Source organism: Accipiter gentilis, chromosome 6 (assembly GCF_929443795.1).
Source record: "Accipiter gentilis chromosome 6, bAccGen1.1, whole genome shotgun sequence".
In the NCBI taxonomy this organism is placed as follows: Eukaryota; Metazoa; Chordata; class Aves; order Accipitriformes; family Accipitridae; genus Astur; species Astur gentilis.
Genome location: NC_064885.1, coordinates 32,464,628 through 32,485,837, shown reverse-complemented (window position 1 = coordinate 32,485,837; position 21,210 = coordinate 32,464,628). Strand labels below are relative to the sequence as shown.

General features: G+C 52.2%; 2 protein-coding genes across 3 annotated transcripts in view; one reads left to right on the top strand and one right to left on the bottom strand.

The window, feature by feature from the left end:
* LPP (LIM domain containing preferred translocation partner in lipoma) overlaps positions 1 to 21,210 on the top strand; it is a 552,127-nt gene that overhangs the window by 18,406 nt on the left and 512,511 nt on the right. The gene's annotated exons all lie outside the window — the stretch shown is intronic.
* Positions 989 to 20,096, bottom strand: BCL6 (BCL6 transcription repressor). 2 transcript variants are annotated; one of them, XM_049802984.1, is made up of 10 exons: positions 20,009 to 20,096; positions 11,013 to 11,051; positions 9,780 to 9,947; positions 8,482 to 8,703; positions 7,363 to 8,346; positions 6,577 to 6,758; positions 5,302 to 5,469; positions 3,814 to 3,944; positions 3,237 to 3,374; positions 989 to 2,307 (listed from the first exon to the last, which is right to left on the bottom strand). In XM_049802984.1, the coding sequence occupies exons 3-10, from the start codon at positions 9,938 to 9,940 to the stop codon at positions 2,164 to 2,166; spliced, it is 2,130 nt and encodes a 709-aa protein (XP_049658941.1). In that variant the 5' UTR covers positions 9,941 to 9,947; positions 11,013 to 11,051; positions 20,009 to 20,096; the 3' UTR covers positions 989 to 2,163. The 2 variants fall into 2 exon arrangements, with proteins under 2 accessions (XP_049658941.1, XP_049658942.1); XM_049802985.1 differs by lacking the exon at positions 20,009 to 20,096 and adding an exon at positions 11,174 to 13,835.

Sequence of the window (21,210 nt, the reverse complement as noted above, 5' to 3'; positions counted from 1 at the left end):
TTCCAGCTGGTTTTTCCAAGTCCCCCCACTGTGAGTCATTCCCCCCCCCCCCCCCCCCCGCCAAACCCTGCAACAAAATTATGCATGAATTAACTAAACTAAAAATGAAACGAGCCCTGTGTGGCTCAGACCCCACCCCAGGCCATGCTGAGCTGTGGCCAGGCTCCACACCAGCACTGGTTGCAGCCGGTCCTGCCTGTGTAATTCAGAGCAGCTTTTTGCATGAGGCTTGCTGGTTTTCTACAACTAGGGAGCCCTCAGCAGCAAAGAGCTGCTAGGTTGCTTGCACAGAGCACAAGGCATCGTCACCCCAGTGGCTTCAGCCCACAACTCTGCACAGCCACCCAAATGGACCACAGTGCTAAGGGAGAGCAGGGAGAGTCCCTGACGCTGGGCTTTCTCAGCTCTGACCCACAGCCAGCATGCAGCAGCTGGAAGCCCAGTGATGCTATTGACCAGTGAGTTCCCGGAGGGGGTTACAGACCCCACTCCACCAAACCATTGCACGAAGCAGCCAAACCAGCAGCACCCACCCCCGCCAGGCACTGGAAAGCAAGAGGAGCAGCAGGCAGCCTTCTTCCCTGAGCAATTCTGGCAATTGCATCGGTTTCCAGGAAATATAAATAACTACCCGGCCATCTGGAACCAGCCCTGGGCTGGTCAGCAAAAGGTCTCTCCCAGGCTCTGCTCTATTTCTGCCACTCTGTGCAAATGCAGAAAGTATCAAGGAGGTGGCACAGTGGGCCAGTCCCCACCAGGATGCAGAGCAGTGAGCCCAAGTCTTGCTCTGACCTCATGCCAGAGACCATCTTCACTTGACCCTAGTAAAGGCTGCTTCAGCCAGCCCTGCCTTCAATGCAGGGACAGAGCTGCACCAAACCAAGAGCTCCTACCAGGGCTCAGCCCCTTCCCGGGACACCGACGGGCCTTCAAGGTGCTTAAGGAGAACCACAGGCAAGAACAGACCCCTCACTCCATCATACTTCACTTTTCTTCATTTTATTCTTTTATTTGTACAGCTATATTTTACAGAACGCATTAATGCAGTTTAGACACAGCCCAAACCCTGTCTCCCGAGATTGTTTATAACACAAGCATGTAAAATAAGACCAAAAAAACCAAAAACAACAAAAATAAAACATTTCCCGATACAGAGTTCCACCAAAACTCCTTTTGCAACATCAGGCTGTACCTTGAAGAAACTGAGCTCAATATAGTCCATACATTGAAAACTTCCATTGAAAAGAAAGGCACCGTGCGAAACCACATTTTACATATATACAGACTGAGAACTAGAACAAAAAAAAAATTACACTTTATTATTATTTTAAATTCCTTCTGCAGCTTTGTTGGTTTAATACACACTTTTTTGTAAATTGTAAACCTTCACTTGCAAAAAAATACAAATACACTGATGCATTTAGACAAAATATTTTCTTACTTGTACAGATGCAATACTTTAAAATATCTCCTTAAGTGCTCTATCATAATAAAGATTCTCAGAGTGGCTTCTGCCTGCAGAGTCCAACTGAGCCTTTAATGCATTTTATATATTTTTAATATAGCTTTTTTAAAGGTCTATATATATTTATTTTATATATATATTTATATATTTATATCTATATATATTTACAACTCTGCCATAGATTCCTTCACCTTTGGTTAAAAAAGTTAAAGCCCTCTCTTTAATAGCATACTTTCTCTTTAAAAGAACACACATTTTGCATACAAAAGAAAAAATCTGTTCCCATAAATCAACATTACATTCCTCATCTTCAAACGGCAAAGGCTGTGAAGGTTAGACTCCAGAGTTTATCAACACTCCACTGCACAGACATTTAAAATGACTATTTTTGTTTTTTATGTTTTATATACAGTAAGATCTGAATAATTTTATTTTTCTTTTAGTTTCACATAACTGGGAAAAATAAAACCCGTGTATTTGTAATTTTTTTTTTTTAAATTTCTAATGTTTGTCCACCTATCTGCACTATGGGTTTAGAGGCACTCCATCATGTGATGCATTTTTTTCTTTCCTTTTTTTTTTTTTTTTTTTCCTCTCTCCTTTTTTCCTTTTTCTTTTAAAGTGTTGCAAGTATCCTTTGGACAGCTGCTCCCACCCACCCCCCCCAAGATGACCTCCTCCTGGGAAATCCTCTGCCTTCAGCAGGCCTTGGGGAGCTCTGGAGGCACCTCGCTCGCGGAGATGCGGTACTGCACCTTGGTGTTGGTGATGGCCCCGTGCTTCTGCCGGAGGTGAAGCCGCAGCTGGCTTTTGTGGCGGAAATGCAGGTTGCACTTCTCACACTGTGGGGTGAGAGGAAAAGGCAGAGGGTGTGAAACATGATGGTAGGGGACACGTCCTTCCCTTCAGGGTGGGGATCCTACAGCAAACGCCTGTCCTCCGCCAGCTACCCCAGGATGCTGCACCCATTCTACCGGTGGACAAGGGAAAAGTGGGGACGTGGTGGGAGAAGCAGCACCTGGGGACACCCCATCCCAGGCTTTCAGCAGCACTTTTTAGTTTATGGGATGCACAAAGGCTGAGGTCCCTTAGGAGAGGGCCCTGGCTCTGACAGACATTAGCACCAAGCTCCTTATCTAGATACTCAAACCAGCTACAGGGCTATTTCAGGAGCTGCTTTTGACCCCTGACAAGCTGGATGGCTCCAGAGGGAAGTTTGGACGATAACACATGCTCCAATTCTCTCTCTAGTGGATGGGGAGAGGCAGAAAAGCCTCAGCAAAGAGATGGGAGCCCCCAGGGCTGCAGCTAAGGCAGGGCGGGCTCCTCGCTGGGTATGGATGCCACCAGCGCAGGGGACCCCAGGCCAGGCTAGGCTTTCTGCTCCGTTCTGCCATCCCCGCACACAGTAGGTGGCTGTAATTTAAGCCACAGCTATTTGGAGAAGTGTGACCTTGTTCCAGATGGGGTGGAAGAAAAGAATTGCAGCTAAGATGTACCCAGCCTGGGCTGCACGTCAGTGTTTCCAAAGCAGCCGCTCACGACAAAATACCATGCCAGCATCAGCTAATGCATTAGAGGGGGATGGGGCATGAGGACCTGGGACATGACCTTGGCATGGGGCCTCATGAGGCTGGCAAAGGGCATTGGGGTGCTGCCAACCAGCCCATGAGAATGCCCCGGTGTCTTCCCAGCTCCCCAGGTTTGGCAGCATCCTCCCCCAGCTCCAGCTGAGAGCCCCCAGAAAAAAAAACAAACCAGGATCACTCACATGATATGGTTTCTCTCCTGTGTGGATTCGAAGGTGACTTTTGAGGGTCTGCAGGTGCCGGAAGCGTGTGCCGCAGATCTCGCAGGGGTACGGCTTCTCCCCGGTGTGAATGAGCACGTGAGCACGGAGGTGGGCCACCTAGAGAGAACAGCTCTGGGTGAGGACAGCCCCAGGGATTAGGGTACCCCACCAAGAGCAAGGGCATCCCCATGGGAGCAAGGGCATCCCACCAGGAGCAGGGTTCTGCCCAGCTGTCTTTTTTTTTTTTTTTTTGCTCTATTGGGTTCTAGCTGGGAGTCAGGGCCACACGTGCCTGAGGTCTGGTATCTCCAATCCTTAACAGCAAATGGAGGAGAGGAGCTAAAACCAGCAATCAGGCTTCCTACTAAGCCAAACTGGCCCACATGGGCCTTAAGGCCCCTCTTTATCCCAGAACACCATGGGAAGAGCTGCCCAAGGCAGTGAGTGTGATGGCCCATCAGCCTCCTCCCTGCCATGAGGGGTCACCAGTCTCAGGCAGGAGGTCCGGCCATGTCCCACCTCCCCTGGCACTGCAGGTCCCAGAGGCCACATGCACCTGGACAAATCTGGCCCCGCAGGTCTCGCACTTGTAGGGTTTCTCTCCGGAGTGGATGCGCGTGTGGGTTTTCAGGTTGGCCGGCCGATTGAACTGTGCCCCGCAGATGTTGCAGCGGTATGGCTTTTCTCCTGCAGAGCCCAGAAGAAAGGGTGAGGGATTAAGTACAGGTGTGCTCAGTCCCCATGATCCATGCCATTCCCCAAAGCTAAGTCCCTTCAGGCGCCAGACCAATGGCATGAAGCAGTAGCCCTGACTCCTGTCCTTTTTGGAGATGACTGTGGACAAGCAGTATCGGTCAGGACAGCTCAGGGTGTCCCCAGAGCAGGATGAGCTCAGGAGGTACCCAGGCACAGCAGGTAACTGTTCTTCTTTGGGTTGGGAGCTGCAGCCTTCAGGGCAAGAGAGAAAGTCAGGCATCTCTGCCAGCGAGGATTAACAGCATTGCTCCTCCTGGCCCCACGACAGCAGCTGGCGCCTGTGTCTCCCTACAGCTGTCAGTAAGGACACAGGACCACCTGGCTCCCTTCGGGCTCCTCATGGTCCCCAGCACATCCTGCCTCAGCCACTCATCACCTCTTTAGAGGAGCGAAAAGAGCTGATAGAGTGGAAAGCCAAGGCATGTCCAGCAACCCAGCTCCCAAATCATTATTCAGTTACAATAACCACTGCTGGTCCCCGGCGATGGCGGGAGCTGCAAAAAGGTTTTAACTAGTTTATTTAGGATGGTTGAAGATGGGCACGATGGGGAGTGGGAAACACCCATTGTCTATCTCTTCCTGCCTTTTTCTTTTGTTTCCAGGCTTTGACCCCATGCATCCTCAAGCCCTGCACTGGCACATGTGTCATCTCATTCACCTGCACAGCCCTCCTGGAGCTCAGCTGAGACCGCAGGAGATTGTCTAATTCAGTGCAGTAGCACTGAGTTGTCAGCACAGACTTCCCTTCCTCAGCTAGCGAACAGGCTGTTGACACGTTAAGCACTAATAAAAGCATAAAAAAAAAAATCCCTAGGTTTGTCAGCAAATGACTAAACCCTTAATATCCCCTTCTTTTCTCAGCTTTCATTGTGCCAATTCACAGAGTCCATCCATTCAGAGATTTTCGCATCAGCAGAGTTTCTGCCAGGCTAGATATGATCTGGATCTCTAGGATGTAGGGGAAGAAAATCCCAGACTTCTTCCATCTGCTCCCAGCCATGCATTTTGCAAGACGCCTTTAGAAACAGTGGTGCCCAGTGCTTTACAGCAAAGCAGCTTGAGCTCCATCCCTGCTGCGAGGCCAGGCACCATCTTCACCGTTCCCAGGCTTGCTGCTCTGCCCAAGGGCTCCCTGGCAGTGCCAAGAAAAGCACCTTGCTCTTCCTATCAGACACCAGGTGACACAGGGCTGGGGACACCCCGCCTGGGACAAACCCAGCCATAAACATCCATATACCCAGCAACCCACAGCCTCCCCAGTAAGTTGTTCCCATGGCCAACACTGTACCTGTGTGGACGGTTTTGTGGCTGGCAAGGTTCCCCTTGTAGCGGAAGGAGGCCTGGCAGCGGTCACACTTGTAGGGCTTGTCACTGTGGACTTGCAGAGAGTGTCTCTTGAGAGAGGCCTCCTCAGAGAACCGGCAGTCACACTCATTGCAGAAGAAGGCTCCGTTCTCTGGGAGGGCAGAGAGGAGAGCAATGAGATAGGGAATGTAGGGGTCAGCTCCTCAGTAGGCCACAGAATGGGTTTGGGATGGTGGAGAGGGGCAGCCAGAATAAGTGTTGGAACAAGAAGCCAAGTGCAGACATTTGCGGTCAGCGGCGCTTGCACCGTGCTGTTACCTCCTGACCTCCTTGTGCACACAGCAACAACATGCATGGTTTGAGAGAGCAAAGTCATCACGAGGCATCTCTCCTTCAGTGCAACACAAGCTGCTTCCAGCAAGCCTGCATCTTGCCTGGACATCTTTCAGAAAGGTCCACAAAGGCATCCAAGTTATCAGGCATCCTCCAAAGGATGGATGTTCAGCTCTGGAGCAACTTCAGCACCTTTAGAGGTCTTAAACCTTTACATGTACAGATGTCTTCCTTGAGCATGGGAAGACCATCATCATCTGAAGCACAAGGCAGGTCCCCCCAGTAGGAGGGTGCCTAACTCTTAAACACTGTATGTAGCTTTGAGCATCACCACAGTGGGGTTCCCTCTGTGGACCTCTGCCCACACCACAGGTGACAATTCTGCATTCCCCCTTCCTGAGCTACAGGCAGATGGGTGCACAGATACTTGTCTCTGGGCTTGTGGAGTCTGGCAACAAGATTGCAAGCCTCATTATCTGCATTTCTCCAGATGTGCACATTGGGCTCCTTGATAATGAAGATAGCATGACGGATGCATGAGACACACCATCTTGCCCAATCCCCATTAGGGTCATTACATCTGCCAAGCTTGTTCTTCTGTGGTTCTGGTGGGGTGGGGTGCACTTTGTTTCCTGTCCTTAGCTGCCAAGTTTGCAGCAGGTGACTAACTCCCTGCACCAGCTATCTGGACGGTGCTGGGGAAGGGGAGGAAGGAAGCAATTCCCATGTGTGTGTGTGTCCCTCACATGCATGCACACAGCTGGTCGGCCAGTTAAGAGGGGACTGTAAAGGACCTTGGGATCCACCAGCATCAGGAACAGGTCTGACTGCCATTTGGACACAGGGCACTGGGTGGACGGGCCCCCAGGCTGCACAGCCCCCTTGCCTGCTGGTTGAAAAAGGCGACCAGGGATGCCAGACTCACCGCAGCTGGAGTCGGAGTATTCAGACTGGGTTTCCCCCATCTCCTCTCCAAAGTTTGAGCCAGGGGTATGAAGGCACATCTCAGCATGTTGTGGGGACTGGCAGCCACAGGAGCTGCACTTCGACGAATGCATGTACAGTGGGGACTGCCCTTCGCTGCTCCGAGGGGACCCATCCCGGGATCTGTAGAAGGACAGCAACACACACAGCCATGAGACGGCTCTTGCTGTGCTTGAGCTACTGGGCCTTTGTTTGCACCCTGCTGACATGAGGGACAGTCATGTTTTATGGGGACACTTGTGGCGAGACGCACACATAGCCCTGATCAACAACAGGTTCCTGAGCCTCAATCCTTCAGGTGACTATCACCAAACAACCTCAAAGCTCTCTAGGAACATCCAGGTCCAGTGGATAGCATACTGTTCCCTGGTAGTTTGGCCGCTCCAACACTTATAGCCAAACAAAAGCTCGACGGCACAGGGAGTCTGGTGAAAACCAGGCTGGGCAAATCCAGGGTCCAGAAACCATCCACAGCTGCCAAAGTGAGCTAGGGATTCCTGACCCAGTATTCTCAATTCCATCACCAGTCCAGGCTGTCACCACTACAGTGGGGACAGTTGGTACTCAGCTGATGTCACTGGCAGTGCTCCACCAAACGTAGAGGCTTCCATCTGCTCATGGCTGGACTCCCCAGCCCAATGCTACAGCTATTGCACACACTTCCAAACCCTCATCAACAACACAGGGAGTCCTGTCTCTCATGGGGTGGGTGGTGGGGAAGTCTCACCTGTTAACAATATTGTTGAGTCTGCTCGCTTGTGGGATAGTAGAGTCTTCTCCATTCACGCTCATCTTGGTGGGGGATTGAACATTGAGATGCTCCGGCTCTATGGACTGCTGGCAAGTGGACATTGGCATGTAGGTGCGAGGAGAGAGGGTTCCCATCTCGTTCTGGTCAGTGCTGTCTTGCTTGGTGTTCTGATTGAGAGAGTTGAGAACGATGAACTTGTACTTCTTCCAGTTGCAGGCTTTGGGGTCTGTTGGGCTCTTGGTGAAGAGGGAGCTGGAGTTCTGACCGATACGGGCATTCTTGCTGCTGCTGGACTCAGTTGGTGAGTTGGGCTGACAGTCTGACTTCTGGGGGCTCTGGGGACTGATGAGTCCCTTGCGGTCCAGAGGGGTGTTGGTGGGCTCAAAGTGCTGGCTGATCTCATCCTCCGAAGAGGTCCGCTCCTCCTCTTTGGCCACTTTGTCGCAAGAGAAATAGGGATTGTTCCGGATCGAAGGGACAACAGGTTTGGGGCCAGAGGCTACGCTGTAGTGCATGTCACTCCTGGTTTCTTCAGCAGCACCTTCTTTTGGAGCATAGATGGTAGCATGGCACATGTTGGCCGAGATGTCGGTAATGGTTCTCATGTACTCCGTGGGGATTGTCCTGGAGCTGTCGCATGGCAGGATCCTCTCCTTGGGGAAGGCACCTGCCCTTGAGAGTTCAGAGAGAGGCATCCTCATTTCCCGCAACTCATCATCCACAAGAAAGCTATTTAGAGGGAGAGGGCTGTATCCATGGTAGGAAATGGGGGATCCAGACAAACTATTGATCAAGCCAGGTGCAAAGGCCCTCCCATTGCAGAGGGACCCATTTTGGAGAGGCATGCCATTCTCGGAGACATCTCTGCTCCGATAAGCCATCACTTCTGGGTGGTTCAGCATCCGTCCAGCCAAAAACTCTTCCCTTGGGGTCTTCACAGCAGACACCATCTCTGCTTCACTGGAACCAGGCAAAAAGGAATGAGACAGTCATTTTCAGGCAATGAGGATAAGTTTGCAGGTACTCTGTCAGTTCTCCCCCCTCCCACCCAAACACACAATCCCAGGCTCTCCAAAGGTCACTCACAGCACTCACCTAGACTTGACAAACCTTCGGCAGGTATCAACCACATGCTCCATCTGCAGGTACAGTGCTGTGGCCATCACGGCCATGATATTGCTCTCCCTCAAGTTCAGGCGGGATGTATACATGAAGTCCAAGAGGATGCAAAACCCCTCAGGGTTAATTTCGGGGTCCAGGTTGATGACATTCAAGTTGCACTTGAGCTGGTCAGTGAAGATGCTGTAGAAGAGGCCACTGCAGAGAGGAGACAGGAGAGAAGACATGTGTTATGACAATTCAGAGGAAGAAAGGAGAATTTGTCTAAAATGCCTTAGCACAGAGGGGTTCGTGCATGGGAAGGGAGGAGGAGGCAATTACAGAATTCCCTGAGCTTCCCCCTTATTATCAAGCTTGGTTTCTCAGCTTAGTAAGCGTCTCCTGCACTGCACTTTTCCCAACTGGAACAGCCTGCTTTTAGATCTCACCTGCTCAACAACTCCCCACTGCCTCCATTTAGAAATTCTTTTTTTTTTTTCCGTTGTTGTTCTTACCACCACCCCCTTCCCATTGTGACTCATTTCTTTCAGAAGCCTCTTGGGGCATCCACACTCACTCCGTAACCAGGGGAAAAAAAAAAAAAAAAAAAAAGAAAAAAAAAGGAAATGTTGGCAAAACATTTTTCAGATGTCTTAATAGTCAACCCTTGGCTTTTTCAAATCTTTATACTTTATCAGCAGGAGACCCTGGAAGGCATCTGCAGTAATTCAACTAGGCAATGGTGGGATGTTAATTAGCATTCACTAGGAAGCAATTCCAGCAATCGCAGGAGCTGGAAAGGGATTTCAGACCCCACCAGCCTTGGAAAACATCAACAAAGGTGGGTGCAGCCAGCAGCCTGGGAGCCAGGGAGGAATAGCTCTAAAAATAGCAGCAGCGGTCACAGAGGACTCACTCACCCCAGCGAGCATCCAGCCTTCCCTCCCCTCCCCTGTCCCTGCAGAGCATTTGTGCTTTGCCTTCGGGGATGTGCCTCATATCTGCTGTGCTCCTGTTTGTCTCCATGGGCCGTGTGTGGGCAGATGTGGGCATGCAAGGAGGAGAGAGGTGTGGGCATGCAAGGAGAGAGGTGTGGGCACTGTGCTGGAGGCGGAAGGTCTCAGCTCTAATCCTATTACAGGTACAAATTTCTTGGCAGCTCCTTTCAATTCTGCTTCTCTGCCCATTTCCCTGTTTGTTAACCCCACAAGCCTCCCTGGGGCTGTAGCAGCGTTGCTGGTGGCCAAAGGCAGAGGGAGTGGGGAAAGGAGGCAGGGAAGGGACCCTGCTCTCACCTGCAGGCCATCAGGACTGTTTTGTGGGCTCTGAACTGCTCCCGGTTCACAATGATGACGACATCGGTCAGGATATCCCGGCTTCTAAGGCGGTTGAGATTGAGGAGGACATCGCTCGCGTGGCGGGTGAACTGGATGCAGCTGTCTGCTGGTGAGGCCATCTTGAGTCTGCTCAAAACAGAAGCCAGAGGAGGATGGGAATGGAGAAGCAGCCAGGCAAGTACCCTAAACCCAGCAAAAAGAGACAGCTGCTGCTCTGGGATGTGCTCAGAAGGCCAACTGCTCCTGCTAGGGACAGCACCAGCTCCTTGGTCCCAAGACAAACAGCCCTGCACCACGCCAAGTGCCTGCCAGGCTGCCCAGTGAGGTCTCTCGGCCAACAGCGAGACCTGGCATGTCTCAGTCCCACCCAACAGGCTGGCAGGCGAAGGTGACCAGACCCTCCTGAGGATTAGCTAACCAGCTCCTCTTTCTCCCTGCCTCACCCATGGTGGCTCCACCCCAGCCCACTCCTCCCACCACCACTCGGGTTCATCTCTATGAAGCTCCCAGTACAGCTTCCTAGCCTTCAGATCTTCCTCAAGAGCCATCCCCCTCACCCACCTGCTGGCTGGCAGTACATCCAGCCATGGGAATCAAAACAAGCCTTAAGGTGCCAACTGAAGCTGAAGGATTTCAACACCTGGAAAATCCATCCCACAGTGGAGCACCAACCCTCACCCACCAGCAAACTACTTTCCTGCTCCCAAGTGGTGGCCACTCTGGAGAAGACCTGTCCACAACTTCCCAATGAATCGGTGGTGGCAATGAGGAGTAGAACCCATCTAACCTGCTGGGCTGCTACCCACACCGCAGCCCAGTCTCTCCAGTGAGCAAGGCTTGGGTTAGTCGAGGAACATGAAGCCTTCTCCAACACAACACCCGTTGACCCATCTCAGAGGTGTTCTCCCAACTAGCACACAGGAAAGCCCACATGTCCCTGTGCCTGAAGTTTGGCTGGAACATGCATCCTCAGCATCAAATTCCTCCATGATCAACCCCCTCCCACAACCCCAGCTCCTCCTCCTTCCCCAGCAGCATATGAACGTACAGTATTTTCTACAGAGCAGCTGCTTTCCTGAAAACAAATTCCAGCTGGGTCTAATGAAACATTTCATTCAACATAGTAAAGGAAAGGCGAGGGGAGGGGGGTGGGGGGTTAGGAGGGGAAGCACAAAATTTAAATTTACATACCCAATGCCTCAATTCACAGTCCAAAAGTTTCTTTCAAACCTACAAATAAAGCACAAGAAAAGAAATGCCACATTAGCTGGTAATTATGAATTGGCCATGGCAGGACACAAGCCTGCTGTTTCGCTTGAGTATCAGTTGGATAAAAGCTAGAGATAACAAACCTTTCTACTCTCCAGTAAGGTTAACATTTGTTTCTTCCGGTACAGTACGTTCTTATCACAACCACAGGCTTTGAGAATCCAATCATAGCTTCTTCCACACCCTCTAGCCCAAACCATGGGCGTATGCCAAGGAGATTTTAATTTCCATGACTCAGGAACTTAAAGGCAGGTGGGGAAGGGAAGTCAAGCGAGAATTTTCTCACCACTTCTTTCGGAGATAACTCTTCCCCTGCCAAGATTGAATTCCCGGCCCGTGCCACATCCAAGACCAATGCCATATTCCCATCACCTTGTTAACAGGTATGACTTACACACAAACATCTGCTGCCATTCTGCTCAGAAACCTGGAAGGAGCCCGAACCCAGTCCTCCAAAACAGCTACTGCCCTTCTCAGAATACCCACGTGCTTCAGCCACCGGTGAAAACGCCCTGGGACAGGACTGCCGAACAGACTTGGGAGGATATGGGCCTCAAGTACCAAAGTGACTTGGCCAGGATCACATAGGAAGCGGAGACGGATGAGGACCCAGAACAAATGCCTTCCTCTGGCTGCTGGAAAAGCCTTCCCCTAAACTGCAAGCTTTGTCTCCAGCCACTGGCTTCACAGGCTGGGGCAGCAAGGCAAGGAAACCCAGGAGCTAACTGCCTTCCAGAACTCACGCTTTTACTCCCAAATTTACTTAAAACCAACAAAGACAATTGACCTGGCACCAACGCAGGAAGAAGGTCCTCAGGCAGATGCCCCAGCAGGGAGAAGCGCAATAAATAAGTGAACCAACAAACCCCAATACCTTAATCACATTCTTTTGAGGACTGATCCCCAAAAACTAGATGGACAGTAAGACTGCCAGCACTTGCAGAGAACCCACCCAGCCCTGTGAGGACAAGTGTCCCCTTCCCTCTCCCTTGTGGGAGATGCGCTGATCTGGAGCCCAAGCTCCCCTCACGTCTGCGGAGACACCAGGGTAGGATGAAGAAATGAGATTTAAGGCAAAGTATCACATGCAAAACCCAGAGGGGTGTCTCACAGCCCCATTCCAGCCATCAAATGCAAATCTTCAGAATCACTCTGAGCCTGGCTAGCTTAAAACTTTACACACACACAAAAAGTGACTCATTTCCCAAATACTGCAGACTCTGACCTTTCTGTACATGCTCACTGCCAGCTGCTCGCTACCCTCAATTGCAAGCCAAGGGACTCGCGGCGCTCTGCAAGGGGCCCAGCACGCATCCGTGTGTCCGTACGAGGGGATGTATGCATTTGGGGCAGGCAGCCGGGTGGCATCCTGACCTCGGCCACACCAGCAGACATGCTCTGCGGGGCTGCCGGGGACTCGCCCCGGTGTCGCAGACGCAAGGAGGTGACCCATCCCTAAACCAACAAAGTTACAAACTGCGAGATGAACTCTGCGCCTGTGAGCATCACGTGAGAAGCTGCTGCCGTCGCCAAATTCCCTTACCCACAGCGAGGCCGCAGCGCTGCCCGGGGAGACACCCAGCTCCTCTCCCAGAGCGGGACCCCAGCACAGCCCTCTCCCCACCTTCCCAAATTATGCCTCCCTGGCACCAGCGCTGCCACAACGCCCACAGCCCTGGCCCGGGAGCCAGGCAGGTGCATCCCAAGCAGCTCCCGGCTGCAGGATGTGGGCATGCAAAAGGGAAAGGGACCTTCCTTCCCCTCGCTAGGCTGAGCTGGGTTAACCCTGCCCCTCCCGGCCTCTGCACAGCACCGGCTCTGCACCCCGGCATGGGAGGATGCTCTGACCAGAGACCAGCAGAGAAGGGGACAGCAACAAGGAGCAGAGACCAGCGATGACCACTGCACGGTCATCGCCATCCACACCTCCCTCAAAACCCACGAGGCTCCCCCAGGCTCAGCTGGGGCCAGAGCATCACCCCAAGTCCCCCTCCCCTCCAGTTTTCCTGCCCAGTACCTTGCAGGTGTGGGCTCTCCGGCAGTGCTCGAGGCTGCACGCCGGGGCTTGCTGTGCCCAGAGAGGAAGATTTGGGCCAGGCGCGGGGCTCATTTCAGGGGTGGCCACATGGGACTGTCACTGCTACTGCCTTCCAGGAAGGCAATGGGTCTGCCCCAGCGGTTCAGGGAACAGCCCTTCCCTGCCGGCACCTCCCCGAGAAAACCCATTCCTGGAAGGGAGCCCAGGGCTGGCTCTGCTCTCCCTGCAGCCAGCTCGGTGAGCACAGAGGAGGGTGCACCTGCATGTGGGGGAAGACCTTTCAGCCCCACCCCGTGCAAAGGGGAGACCCTCACAGCTCCCCCACCCCAGGGCAGAGGGGAGAACCAGGGACTTCTACCCCCTACCCCCAAACCCATCTTTCTGCCATGCACAGGGAAACCCCTCCATCCACCCGCTCTCCCATTTATAGGGAATTCTTTTTCAACCATCCTCCTCCCTCCCTGTGCACAGGAGGGACTCCTTGCTCCCCTACCCCTCTTTGCATGGGGGCTACCCCGTGGTCTTTGCCCCTCTCCCACCCCCAAATGCCTAGTCTGGGGGAGGGCACCGATCATTCCCCCTCCCCGGGCCCCAGTCTCCTACCCCTCCAGAGCCTGCAGCGCTGACTCCCTCACATCACCCTGGAGGGGTGGCTGGGTGAAGTCTCCCTTCCCCACAGCCTCATCCCACACAGTGCTCCGAAACTGCCCGCCCAGGGGAAGCTCCATCCTGCCCCCCCCCCCCCCCCCCCCCCCCCCCTTCCTCCCCAGTCCCAGCACCCTGCAGCATCCCAGCCCCACGGGAACATCCCCTCTGTCTGCCAGGGCACACTGCCAGCTGCCTCTCCACCCTGCCGAGAGATGCCTGGTTTCTCCTGAAGTGACCAGAGGGACAACCAAGAAAAATGGGGTGGTGTTGGGCCCCCACCCACCCCAGGCACGATCACGGGTGCTACAAGCCACGGTAAAGAGGATGCTTTTGGCTGGGGGTGTGCAAGCACCCAGCTCAGCTTTCCCGATGTCATGCAATCAGGGGGCACTAAGTGTCCTTTAGCTGTCACAGCAGAGTTTTATTAATTTAGTAGCTTCTGGTTGGCGTCTAGGCCAAAACGTGGCTGGGTTAATAATAACCAAAGAAGAGACCGAGAGAAGTCCTAGCGCACTGTGTCAGCACAGATCAAAAGCAGCATCACTAGTGCAAGCCCTGTCGTATTTTCCATCGTACCCTTCTGTGAGCAAATTGCACTCACTCTATCGAGCGGTCTCTGCTAACTTTCAATCTGATCCAATTTCCTGCCAGCAAACAAATGTTTCTAGGAAATGCAATACATTATCTGGAGGGGTTTATTATCAGCATTTGGAACCAGGAAAACTGCATATTTTCTCGAGCGCTGCAGGGAACTTTATAGTTTGTACTTCAAAAGAGGGTTTAAAAGGATTGCCCTTGAAAGCTGGCCCGGCTCAAGTCTCCACATTGTTTTGGTCTTTGCAGAAGAAAACACAGAGGAGGAGGGGGAAAGCACACTAAAACTGCCTCTAATGTTTTCCACTAAAGAGGACTCCCCTGCCCTCTACGGAGCCAAGCTCTGACTGCGAGGCAGAGGCAGCGCATGCCCTTGGGAAGTGAGGAGTCAAGCCTTCTTCAGCATTTCAAACAACCCCAAGCAATTTGGTCCATTAATTTTTCAAGGGAAGGCAGGAGCCACGTCCCGGCTGAAGTCAAGGGAGCTATTCCAGAGAACAAGGGACTAACACCATGCCCTGCCAACACCAAGCCCTGCACCGAGGTGCCGACCCGATGGCAGGGTGCAGCCAGAGCCAGGCATGCCCAGCAGTTGAGCCTGGTCCCTGGCCCGGCTGCGCTCAGAGGAGGTGTCCCATCATCGCCAGCCCGCACCGGGGCAGTCGATCACCAGCTGGCACCAACCCTTCCCTCCCTGCCTCTGTCCTCCTGGGGCTGAGGGTGGCACAGCTCATTTTGGCAGTAAGGAACTGCTTTGGCATCCTGCCCAGATGAGATGAGACACATAAGCAGCTTGGGGTCCCTTGGCCAGGGAAGAGACACCCTCTCACCCCTCTATTCAGCCAAACAGGTTTAAGGACACCCGTTTCAGAGGGTACCCGGTCCTACCGGACACATTCTTCAGGACCCACTGTCCTGCTTGTCCCAAGCTCTCCCCTCCATAAACAGGGGTCCCACATTCCTTGCAGGTACCTGGGGTGCAGCCCAAAGGCAGCATGCTGACCAGGAGAAAGAGGGGGAGGAAAACAACATAGCCCAGAAATTTCTCCCCTCTCCCAATGCTCTTAGCTCTCCCTGTGTTTTAGATGTGAAGCTCCACTGAGATTACTGGGGTTTTAAAGCAATCCTGAAGACTACACACTTGCTGATTTAGGGGTGTGTGTCTTTTGGCTGCCAGCATCCTGCAGCAATGGGAACACACAAGATCTAGCATGGATTTAAAAAAAAAAAAAAATAAAAAAATGCAGGGAGGACTACATTTGCAGTCTAAATTTACAGTCTGAAGGAGTTTACTGGTCAGATGCTGACTTTTGGATACTCATCTAACCAAACTGCAAACTGTGAACTCCTGAGGTTTGCCAATGCCTGCTGTAAACATGGAAACCAAGTGTCACTTTTTGCCAAACAGAAGAATGGTTTAAAAATAGATCTAGAAAAGAATACAGGCACTCGGCATACAGGGCTCCCGTTTATAGACTCCTATGCTACTATAAAATGGAACAAGAGGTTATGAGCATGCAGGCAACTTTTCACCAAATTTAGATTTTACAAACTTCTTAGAAACCTGAAAACAACATTTCAGGCTCCAACTGAACCAGTAAAAGCTCTTTGTGTGGATTTCGCAGCCCAAATATTACAGCACATGGACTAAAACAGGCGTGAAATGGTTCTTCAAACTCAACACCACGAATACCTGAAGATACATAAGTCACACACTGAGAAATGCACCTACTGGTTAGAGCTTCATTTTACTCACCTATAGACTTTGTAACAAGATTCTCTTAATGGAGCATTCACATAAAATGAGAAGATACCCACCCCTGCTCCTACAACACAGGACTGCCTCACAGAGTTTTACCACCTGTATTTGTAATGGGTTTTTGAGGACAACATTACTGTTTACTAACACCCCCCCCCAAACCCCCAAAACCCAAACCAAACCAAAACACCGTTCTTACAAATTAATATTAGGCTGCTGCCATCAGGGGCTGAAAGTTTCCCCCTGCCCCAGAAAAAGAAAAAAAAAAAAAGAAAAGAAAAAAAAGCATAGCTTTACAATACGTCCTAAATTAGGCAGAAATTCAAGGGCAGATTAACACCACAACTCGGAAAGATTTTCACATGTGATTTCATGACCAGACCGGAGAGAACTCCATATGGAAATGTCAGTGACTTTAATAAGCGCTCGGTTGTTTCCAATTAGGCTCCTTAAGTAAGTTCAGTGGCATCCAGAGTTTCCTCTGCCACCTTCCTCCTAGCTGGCAAGCTTTTTTTTTTTTTTTTTTCTTTCTTTTTTTAACGAGCAGTTAATAAACATGTTCCCCTTTGCCGAGGCTCCGGGCTCCGCCAGCCCCTGTCCTGGCCGGGGAGGAGGGAGAAGACACGACACTAGATGGCACCAGTTAGCTGTGCTGCAGGACCAATTTTTCCCCTTGGAAAATAAAACACCCCAACCAAACCTGGAAAACATATAATTTTGTCGATGTAATTCTGTTTCTCTTAAAACGCGTCTGAGCAACATTATTTTTATGAGCTTTTCCAGCCTTGTTTTGAAAAACTTAATGTTTCTGCTCGGTTTATTTTTGTCTCATCAGACAGCAGGCTGAAGTCCTCCCAGCACCGCAAACAGGGATGTCTAAAAAGTATCATAAAGACTTTTGACTGATTTTTTTTTTTTTTTCTTTTTTTTGGGGTGGGATTTGTAAGAATCACTTCTCATTCCGACTTCTTCCTTCGCAATAATAACTAACCAGTTAACCTCCACTTCCTCTCCCAATATTGACTCAGACAGTAGAACTGAGGGGGATTGGAAATTGGAATTGAAAAGCATCCCAAGAGATCTTTGATCTGTTTTGCCAGTCAAAATTGAACGCTCAGAGATGAAGTCTTTTCTTACTGGAACAATGTAATAATCCATTCTTCTGGAAAATTGCTAGACACCCTTTGAATATTTTAATGGCTTGATGATTTGTTTCATGGGGCAAAAATTGCCATCTGTAATGTAAGTTTTTAAACCTGCGATGCTAGCGTTAGAAGGAAATAGCAGAACCCCGGGTTCTGCCTCTCCACGTACATATAAAGAGAGGTTTCCCCTAAAATGTTCTTTTAAAGCAATTTTTTAACTGTAACCCCCCAAGGACTGCAGGAAGAAGCCTGTATTTGCTCTTAAAGCACTTTTCCTTTAAACCTTTGAAACAATACGGCAAATAATTTTTAAAGCATTTAAAACCTCAGGAGAGGAATCAATAAGCATCCCCAGATCGAATGAGCGCCTGATCCCATACCCGGCCCTGCTGACACTTCCACTGGCGCAGGTACGAATTTGGCCCCAGACAGAGATGTTGGACCAGCGCAGTGCTTCTTGCTGAGCCTCATTTGTCTGGCCCCAGCCCCCCTTCGCACTGATCCTGCACCTACTGAAGTCAGTGGAAAAAACTAACCCGTGCCGGGTTTGTTTTTGTTGATTTTTGACTCATGATTTTAAGCCCAGATTTGCCTCTTCCCTGGAAATGCAACAGGGGGGTCAAAGGCAGCTTTTTAGGCACATCTGAAAGGCTGCCGCAGATTTTTCTAAACAAACGCCTTGCTTTCTGTTTTCCTCCTTCCCAAGAGGCGATTTCATAACATTTCATACTGTGACTTTGCAAACTAAAGACGGGGGGGGGGGGGGGGGGTGTTAGCAGGATGGCGAGGTGGAGGGCCGGGGGGGGGGGGGGGGGGGGGAGGGGCGGCCGGGAGAGGTCGCTGCCGCCCGACCACGAAAGTTTTCATAACAAAGTTGGGCTTTTTCGGTTTTGTTTTGCCCCCCCCTTTTTTTTTTTTAAGGGGGGGGTGTTAAAAAACAAATCGTATAGAGACACCAAAATACACACCTAACAAAAAAAAAAAAAAAAAAAAGCCGCCTCCCTTCCCCTACCCGCTCTCGGTTTTTTGGGGGAGCCGGAGGGAGGCTGGGGGGGGGGGGGGGGCGCGGGGGTTGCGCGGCTCTCCGCGCCGCTCGCTCCAGGAATAGCGTGTGGCCGGGGGCCAGCCCCGCGGCTGCCGGCGGCAGATTTACGAGCGCCTGTCGCCGCGCCAAGTCCGCCGCGGTAGTAAACACAGGGGAAGGGCTGCGATGGGGGCACCGGGGGTGGGGGTGCTCCCCCCCGCACCGCACCCGGCACCCCGTCCCTTGCACGGCCGCCCCCCGCTTCCCCTGCCGGCGGAGGACCCCCCCCTCTCCTCCCCGCGGGGGTTGTTGGTATTATTATTTTGAGCCCTGCGCGTAAAAATTCCGAGTTGCCCCATCCACTTTCCCGAGCTTTTGCATCGCGTTTTATTTTTTTCCAGCCGGCAAAAGCCCGTCGCGGCCGCCCCGGCACACACCGTCGAGGCGAGCCGCGGTTCTTTCCCCTCCCGCCACCGCCTCCCCGGCCCGGGCCGCCGCTCCGCGGTGCTCCGGGGCCGGCAGCCGACGGCCGAGCCTCCCCGCGGGCTCCCCCCCTTCCCCGGGCAGAGAAATGCCGCAAGTCTTCTCCATCACCGCCCGCTCTTAGCCCGGGGCTTGACAGATCGCGGCGCAGCCCCGCCACAGGTTGCAAAAAGGCACCAGCCGTTTCGCAGTTGCATCGGGGACGGAATAAGAACAACGATCACGATATGTTAATAGAATAACAAAAAAATAGAGACGGGGGAGGGAAAAACGATGCGGAAAGGCCGGAGCGGCGGTGCCCGGTGCCGCCGAGCCCCCGCCAGCCCCGCTCCGCGGCGGCTTTGTGCGGCGGCGAAACGACAACAGCGACACGACACGCACCAAAAAAAAAAAAAAAAACCAAAACCCAAACCAAACCCAACACAAAAAAAACCGAAAACACCCCAAAACCAACCTCCCCCCCCCAACCAAACAAGAAGAAGGAAAGAGAAAAAAAAAAAGGGGGGGGGGGAAGAAAAATAACACACCCCGACCGAGGGATCCAGCCATTGGGAGCCGACCCCGAGTCACGCAAAACGCCACAAGCTCGGCGGGCGGCAGCCGCGCTCGCCGCCGTCCTGCGCCCGCGGGGCGGCTGCAGGTGCAGAGAGGAGCCGCCGCCGTCCTCCCCGTCCCCACCCGGCCGTCACGCGTGCGGGAAAGCCAATAATCCCAGATAACCGATAATCCCCGGGAGAGGACGGAGAGGGGAGACACCACCACCACCCCTCTTCCCGCCCCCCCCCGGCACCACAGCCACCAGCTCCCCTTCTACACGCTCCTCGGCGTGAAGACGTGCAGGCACCTCTATTTTTCTCGCCTGACAGGAGGAGGAGGGGGGGGGGGGGGAAATGTGTGTGAATTAAATAAATAAATAAAGCGGGGGAAAAAAAATTAAAATTTGAGAGATAATAAAAAAAAATATTAAAGGGCTATCGGGGCACCTGCCGCGGGAAAAATGGGGGGTGGGGGGGGAGAAGGAAAGAAGGGGGGGAAAAAAAAAAAAAAAAAAGGGTAGAAATATATAGAGGCGGCTCCGCGCCAGGCGTCGGAGCGGGGCAGGGAGGGAAAGAGGAGGGAAAAAAAAAAAAAAAATGGAGAGAAAAAAAAAAAAAAAAAGAGAGAGCGAGCGAGAGAGAGAGAGAATTAAAGGGTAAAATCGGCCGCGGCAATAGAAGCAGCAATCACCTGGTCTCCGGGCTTTCCTAGAAACTCCTTGCATCACCACTTCTAAGAACCCCAGTTCTAAGAATCAACAGAGCCCAATTCTCGGAATTTGAGCTGCAGACTCTACCATTGCGCTAAGCGCGGGGAGGGCCGCGGACCTCCCCCCGCCGCTCCGCCGCCGCCGCCGCCGCCCTCCCGGGCCGCGCGTCCCCCCCCCGCGCCGCCCCCGGGGGGGGCGGCGCGGGGGGGCGCGCGCGGCCCGGGAGGGCGGCGGCGGCGGCGGGGGTCCCATCGAGTCGACCTCCCTTCTTCACACACACACCCCCCCCCTCCCCGTTCGCAGTGGTCGCGCCCGGGCGGTGGGTCACGTGGCGGCGGGTGCTGTGTGTGACGTGGGGGCGCGGCGGGGTGGCGGCGCGCGGCCGCGGAGCAGCGCGCGCGGCGCGGAGCAGCAGCAGCGGCGGCGGCGGCGGCGGCGGCGGCGAACGGGGGGTCCCGGGTGCAACGCTCGGGCGGTGCAAACACACATCCCACCACCTCCACCCCCCCCCCATCCCTCTCCGAAAGAGAGAGAAAAAGGAAGAAATCTGAAAAAAAAAATACGCCTTTTGCTTTTTTTTTTTTTTTAATTATTATTTTATATTTAAATTGGGGCGGGGGGGCACTTTTGCGTTTAAAAAGCAACCCTCCCCCCTAAAAAAAACCCCAACCAACAGCCAAGCGAGCAAAGCCAGGATCCTGCTGCATTGCACTGGATTTTTACTTTTTTTATTATTATTATTTTTCCCTCAATCAGCTTGTTTTATAATTTTTGCAAACAGCCACGCTCGGCTTACGGCCTCCGACAGGATTTACTCTCGGGGAAAGAAGCTTTTTTCCTTATTGACACCCTCCCCCCCCACCCGCTCTCCCCTTCTCTTGTTCCTTTTTGCTTTTAATTTTTATTTTTTTTTTTTTAATTTCTTTGCCAGGATTCTCCAGACCAAAAAAAAAAAAAAAAATTTTTTTTTTTTTTTTGATCCTTTTTCTCTTTTCCTTTCCAGGACTCTGGAGTGGTGGGTTAATTCTTTGTAGCTGTTGTTGTTATTGTTGCAAAATAACCTGTAAGTCTGTAAAATACTTTGCTTGTATGGAAATGTCGGACCGTGCCGGGGCTGCAAAACCGCGTTGGCTTTTCTGGAAGGGCTTTTTATTTCGGCATTTTTCGCCTATTGCTGGGCAAA

Coding starts and splice junctions, on each gene's coding strand:
- BCL6 (XM_049802984.1), bottom strand. CDS start 9,940: ATGGCCTCACCAGCAGACAGCTGCATCCAGTTCACCCGCCACGCGAGC. Junction 3,375..3,813: donor GCGGGGCCAGATTTGTCCAG/GTGCATGTGGCC, acceptor TGTTCTCTCTAG/GTGGCCCACCTCCGTGCTCA. Junction 2,308..3,236: donor CAGGAGAGAAACCATATCAT/GTGAGTGATCCT, acceptor CTCACCCCACAG/TGTGAGAAGTGCAACCTGCA.